Below are 7,006 nucleotides of genomic sequence, written 5' to 3'. Positions count from 1 at the left end.
TATTTGAGAAAAAGCGGACGAGTTACCTTTGAGTTTTCTATTTTTCTGAATTCCTGCAACCTTGAAATAACCATTAAATTCCACTTTGCTCCAGGATAGTTTCCGTAAAAATAAAGAACAAGATGTATATATGTATATTACAATGTTAATTATGAAGGTTTGCGAGGACATTCTATGAAACATATAAAAATATTTTTTTTACTTTTTTAGAGCATCAGTACATATAACTTTTAGAGAATATTGAACACGCTTCGCACTGTATAATTCCATGAGTTATCTTATATGGTCGTTTATTATCTCAACTAGCGAGATATGTTTTCCTCGCATTTTTCCGTGTTGCGTAAGTTTCGTTAAGTTCGGAAAGATTTTATGGTACGTAATCCCACGCGTTTAACGATTAAACACGATACTTATATAACGCGTCTCTTTCGACAAACAGATAAAGCAATGGTGCGCAGTGATTAATCGAGGATATTAAGTTTGCTGTTGGTCTTCCTTAATTGCGCTCGCCAGGGTATAATCTGACCATCATCAGAATCGTCCTTGACAGGATCGTCCCGTTTCTCCTCGACCTCGGATTTTTCTTCCTTCTTGATGACGCACGACGCCTGCGTCGCCGCCGGCGAGGCGTCCCTCTTCGGGTTTGCCGACGTTGCCTCAAATTTCGATGTGCTCGTCGATGCGGATACCTGCGTCTGATTCAGTCTGTAATCAAATCGATAATTTGATGCTTGAATTTTTGCACGTGAAAATTTTTATATTAATATTTTGTTAATTAAGGAATAAAGAAAATTAATTGATAAAATCATATTGTAATGATTGACGTAATAAAGGAAATAGAATACCAAAAAAGATTACGTAACAAAATATCGAGAAAAATATAAAACATAAAAGATTCTCTTCTTCTTGCTTTTAAACATTTTTTCGCTTTTGCTTTATTCTGCTCTACTTGAAAACTTGAGAAAATTTAAAATGTTCTGACTAACGACTTTTTATCTGGAAACGCCGAGTATCAATCTTCAAATTGGATACGCTAATCTTTTAATATAAGTATACACGCATAAAATATGCATAATATTATCCTACTTATCGCGTAATTTTGCATATAACGCGAAACGAAGGAACTTGAAGCCAATTGCAACAAGGGGCAATTGTAATACTCGTAATAATTGGAGTACTTAGCCTCTCTTCCCCTTTCTGCCTGCGTACGTTAAAAACACGCGGAGTTAAATCTCGTAAAATAGAACGAGAGAAATCTCTTTTGAAAAATACAATCCAAGCACGATTTTGTGAGCAACTGTTGATTGTACGAGCAGTTAAAACATTCTCTACTAGTGCAAAATCCATTCTAATTAATGGCTTTTTCCAATCGCCGAGAACTAGCATTCCATTGCACTGATGATTGATTGATACAGATCCATTAATCTCCGTACCTCTTTTCCTCGGTGTCCTTCTTAGCGAGAAGCTGTCGCTTCCATGGCGGAATTGCCTTCTGGCGCCTCTCCTCGTTCTCTCGCGCTATTTGCTCCTCGAGCTCTTTTTTCGCACGTTCAGCTGCTTTTCGAGCTAGCATCTGTCGCTTCCAGATTGGTATTACATTTCCTGAGCTGTCCTTCTCGGGGATCTATTGAAAAAGAACCATAATTCAAGATTTCGAAGCTGAGCTATAAGAGTATCCAAAAGAAGAAAGAAACATTTAATAGAGAACATTAGAAAGAGTAATAGAATGTACGCTCTAAATCTAATTTCAAGTATATTAAAAGCATGTTGTTTGGTGTTTTTAGTACCTACATCAAGTAAGTAATTAATTACTGTCTTTCAGTGTTAAATTGGCCAGTATTAGATTTCTATAAGGATCTTTACAAGGAATAAAAAATAAAATGCTCTTACTTGATCAACAAAATTCGTAACGTTGAACGCTTTGCTAATTTCCGACATGAGATTCTGCTCTTGAGTCTTCTCTACCTGTGCCCTCTCCACCTTTAGCTTTTTGATTCCGGGTATATCCTTCGTGCGCTTCAATTCGGCAATTAGGTCTGTCTTCTGCACGAAGAACGGCTCCGAGACTGCTCCGAAAACGATATAGTTTCATTTGAATTTGTCCGCGATTCTATTTTTAAATTTTATAGCGAAGTCGCATAAATTTCGCGTAATACCTATGTATAAACATAACAGAACTATTTTAGGGAAAAAATATACGATCGCTGATATAACACAGAATATTGTTATATAAACTAGAGTTCTCGAGTAAGGTTGAAGTCTGAATCCTTACGCTCGAGTTCGCGCAAAAGCGTTAAATTGTACGTGCATGTGTGTCGCGGACTAACTTACCGTTAGTCATGGACACGCTGCGAGGAGGCGGAGCGGAGAATGTCTTGGTGGCGTTCATCTTCGTGCTAGTCCGTCGTAGCTGGATACTCGTGAGGTCCTGGATGCTGATTGTGGCTAAGGGTTGTTGCGGGGAGCTCTTGCAGCTTTCGGTCTCGTTACCAGTGCTGGTGGCACCCGGGACCTGATTTCCTCCTCGTGCTCGTTGTTGCAGAGGAGACAGAGGTGGCGGCGGGGGGCCCGTAGGAGATCCTTTGATCTCCTCGTTGCTCCTTGGCGCCCCCTCCTCTTCGTCCGCCTCCTCCTCTTCACCCTGCTCCGTATTCCGGCTCTGGATGTCCAAGTTGTCCACTGACCTGCGAGCACGATTTTTGCATTGTCACGTGAACGGAAAATTTAATAATGACGCTGCTCGAAGATAAATTTGTTTATCTGTATAAAATGTGTTTTATCTATCAGAGAATCACTGCGTTTATTTTGTTTAGTATTTGTTATATTATATATTTTAGATATATTATTTAAATTATATAAAAACATCAATAAATATATTAAAAAGTTTTAAATATTTCAGAATATGTTAATTTTTTAATTTGTTTGAAAATGATTTTTAATAAATATTTGAAGTATTATTTCGAAAGGAAATGCTTTTTCCTTTAGTAAAAAAGGAAAATGCTTTGTCATAAGTAAAACATATTTCCTCGTACGAAAAAGAACTTTAGTCAAAGAAGAATTTAGTCATATTAAATTGATTTCTTACGTTTCTGCATAATCGGAAAGTCAAATGCACTGCACATGAGTTAACATTTCTACGCATAACTGAAAGGCTTTAACTGACAGCATCTGTTATGTGAATCGTAAAGTAAACTTTAGCGATAATCATTACGAAGGTGATTGTCGATATTATTTTAAGTGCGCGAAAATTGCATTGATAAATAATAGCCATAGAAGTTAACGAAGAATAACGATAAATAACAGTACCACTTTTCGTTATTTAAATTGCACGTAACATGTCTGCGTAAAGTGGTGCGCGCGTGCATGATTTAAGTAATCGTACAAACACTAAATACACACTTGAAGTCGACTTTAAATCACCACTTTCTAAGTAATTTAAATAAATAAACCACACAAAAATTTTGCCTTTTGTTATCTACTTTCTTTAGTTTATGTATTCCAGATATCCTCAAAATGCACTTAGAATATGTTTTGCATATTCAAATCATTGAATTTTAAAATTGATTTTTTTAAACGAATAATGAAGAATATTCGCCACTTCTAGGATCAACTGACAATCACGAAACAGATACTATACACGCGAAGGATCACAGATAAAAGTAGACACAGTTGCGTATAAGGAAAGATCACTGACCTCGCTTTCGACAGACTGTTTTTAGTCGACACCTTGCAAATACTTTTCAGGTACTCGGATGGCTTGAGCAGGGTGTTGGAGTCCGCGTTGGCGAACTTTGGCGGTATGAACGGCAATACCATGTGCCTGTTTACCAGGTGGGACGTCTGACTCGCTTTAATTTCGTCCGCGTCCACCGGCGCACTGGCGGGAGCCGGCACTTCCGGCTGTTGCGGATGCTCGCCGGAGGATGATGTGTCGGACTTGTTGGTCGCTGTTCCGAGACCGACCAGCAGCATTAGAGAACGAAAGAGATGAGGAGATAGAGAAGGTGGAATAACGTAAAAGAGGTAAGCCGAAAGGAGAGGGTTTCTCGTTATAGTCTCTAGCATTGGATGACGGTCGTTACCGAGGGGCAAGTGAAATCTAGGTAAGTATATTATATGCCCGGTGAGCGCTATGGTCTAGTAAGTGAGGCCACCTCCGCTGAACATGATCCGCTAACAGTTTAATTAAAGGCTGAAGTATACGCGCGTGCAGCCCAAATCGAGATCGCGACGAGGAGGAAGCCTCTCCTCCTTCCTTCTCTCTGCGTCTTTATCCGATCGCAAACCGGCCCAATTAAAAACCCGTGGCGCTGATTAACATCTGTGAATAAATTTTGCCCGATTTCAACTGTAATTACCAGTCGTCGTAGTTGATTCAACTAATTGCCTTCATGTTTGCATCGAAGAGTCAGGCACGTGCCCCGAAAATGTAAGCATAATTCGCATGAGCGTAACACGATTGTCGGAAGAATACTGAGGCAATTACCAGTGATAAAAATACGGTAATAATAAATTATAGATTGTATATATAACAGAGATTATCGCATTTCCTGGTAACCCGGTAAAAACCACAACGAATTCAGAGTTAATCTTTCTGTCCAACAAAAATCAACTAATTATGATGGAGATAATTAAATTACGGAAGCATTAAACGTTGAAGGTAGACAAACTCTGAATCTGGCGAGGTGTTCCGTAAGTAGTGCCATTTAAGATAGATCGATTAAATAAAATCTATCGAGGAAGTAATTGAGAGTACAACGGTTTTCACGTTGACCGGTAATCGTAAAACATCGACCGACAATAAAACCGCTCATGCGCAACGCGATCTCTTTTCTCAATTGTTACGAATAATGTGAAGTTACAGTTATTATCTGTATATTAAGAGGATGTCCTCTCATATCCGATGTGGAGTAATTTAAAAGACACTAGTAATGTCAATGAACGTAACTGCGTTTATTCAGCGTTCACCGAAAACAAATTTTTCTTCAATTCAAGATCTTTTGAAGCTGAAATTGTTATAGATAAAGAAAATGCCCAATTCGTTTGAATTGAAATGTCCCACAATGAATGCACGCGGAAAATGTCAGACAAACGTGCGTGCACGTATTTCTGCACAAAATCGAGTTGCAACTTTCACGCTCGCGGTAATTTCGCAAGAGAATGGAAGGACATCGAAGAGGAAATGGGCGTAATTTCTCACCGGACTCGGTCCTTCCGTCCTGGCCGCTTCCTCGCGCATCTTTTTTGTCAGCATCTGCGTTCTGCTTTGCGTTCACCAGGACGACTACCACGTCGTCATCCGGCGGCGGTGGCGGTGGCGGTGGCGGTGGTTTCGAGAGACTGGAGAACAAAAATTTTGTGTGATTCCGATCTGATAGTGTAAAAAATATCATAACGACAGTGATGCTCAACCTTTTTTAAAGGTCATTTTCAGAGGGCCATTTTTAGAAATAGATAAAATCTTGCGAGTCGCTTAATGTTTATTTCGTTTGTATAAAATAGAAAATATCTTCTGCTATGATCTGGCGGGTCGTAAAAAGTTTATAGGCGAACCGCAGGCCACAGGTTGCGCATCACTGATGTAAAAAATATAAATGTTAGAAAAATGTTGATAAATTAATGCCGTAAAATGTTATTGTTAAAAATAATATTGATTAAGAATATTCGTTATTTGAGTTATGATAAATTTTAATCCATGAATAGTTTTGTTGAGATCATGATATACTAGTAAATAATTCTTTTGACGAGAAAAATTACAGAAAATTGGTGAACGTAAATTTTATTATTCCGTACGGATAAGTGAAAGTAGTGTTATTGTAGTAACTGATTGCAATGTCTGATAAAAATAAATAATAGTGATAAAAATCTCGTCTGTTAGATAATTAAGGGATTAGATAACGTTCAATTTTATGAAGACTGGTGAAGGTAAGAATCATAAAGAACAGCTATAATAGTAGATACGTGCACCTAATTTCAAACAATGACAGTAAATTAAGACGAGCGAAAACATGTGGAAAGTTAAACAGTTATAGGCAATAAAATTGATAGAGGTGCGTTTGTCTTATTTCGAAAGCAATTTCTCCATTCAAGGATTTTTTAAGAGTATCTTAGAATTTATCGTAGTGTGTTTCTGGAGTTAATGTCTTCACTGTTTCTGGGGTTAAAGCTAATCGACCTGACAAACAGTCCGCTCGCTCAAGTCCGAGCAAGTTGTAAGATTTAAACCTCTGTCGTAATTATTCACGTTTTATCGATATATTAACGACTGGAAATGATTGCCGAAAACGGTCATCTTTCACCTTTACAACACGATGTATCCCATTCGTATGATATATCTCAAAAAAAAACGGACGACAAAAGATGGCGAAAAGGAAAGAAGCGAGTCGAATCGCGCGACCAACTCCGCCGCTTGATCGACTTTCGAGCTTTCTTCCTCCTTTTATTGATACGAGTTTAGCTTAAATCTCGATCCGGTATCGATTCGCCCTACTTACCTAGGTCCGCCGTTGCCATTTGTACGGATCTCCTTTTCACTTTCCACTTGCGCGCTGGACGAATCCTTCCTCTCTGCGAACCGAAACAGAATCACGTACCGGTCAATCGCAACTGTTCATCATATTGATTTGAGACTCTGCAGAATAGCCATAATGCTCTGTCATTTTTGCGAAAAATTGTCAGCGTCGATTTGCATGATATTAACTTGATGATTGTGATAAAAACAAGTTGTTTAAAAAAAAACTCCATTACTCATCAGATACAAATTTACAATTACAATTAAAACATAATAATAACAAAGACAAACGAACGCACACGGAAGATCGTTCTTTATTTCCTGTCTCAGATAATTATTATTTTGTAAAAACAATTACACAATCTTTAAAAATAATATGCATATTCTCTCTTGTTGAAACGATTTTTTTTCTTCTTGTATGATGATTTATTTCACACGTAAAAGTTGAAAAGATTTCACCAATTATTTAAAGTCATTAATAATGACTCGTTACAG

General features: G+C 37.9%; 1 protein-coding gene across 2 annotated transcripts in view; it reads right to left on the bottom strand.

The window, feature by feature from the left end:
• f (espin protein forked) overlaps positions 1-7,006 on the bottom strand; it is a 15,495-nt gene continuing 8,489 nt past the window's right edge. For both annotated transcript variants that reach the window (XM_018445243.1, XM_018445244.1), the window contains exons 6-12: positions 6,495-6,567; positions 5,201-5,340; positions 3,695-3,947; positions 2,332-2,684; positions 1,891-2,066; positions 1,434-1,624; positions 1-705 (exon numbers count right to left, since the gene is read on the bottom strand). In XM_018445243.1, coding sequence (XP_018300745.1) covers positions 462-705; positions 1,434-1,624; positions 1,891-2,066; positions 2,332-2,684; positions 3,695-3,947; positions 5,201-5,340; positions 6,495-6,567 — 1,430 coding nt within the window. In that variant the 3' untranslated portion in view covers positions 1-461. The remainder of the gene's footprint in view (positions 706-1,433; positions 1,625-1,890; positions 2,067-2,331; positions 2,685-3,694; positions 3,948-5,200; positions 5,341-6,494; positions 6,568-7,006) is intronic.

Source organism: Mycetomoellerius zeteki, unplaced genomic scaffold, assembly GCF_001594055.1.
Source record: "Mycetomoellerius zeteki isolate Tzet28-1 unplaced genomic scaffold, Tzet1.0 scaffold156, whole genome shotgun sequence".
Taxonomy (NCBI): domain Eukaryota; kingdom Metazoa; phylum Arthropoda; class Insecta; order Hymenoptera; family Formicidae; genus Mycetomoellerius; species Mycetomoellerius zeteki.
Note: the sequence above shows the minus strand (reverse complement) of the source record. Positions and strands in the feature narration are given on the sequence as shown.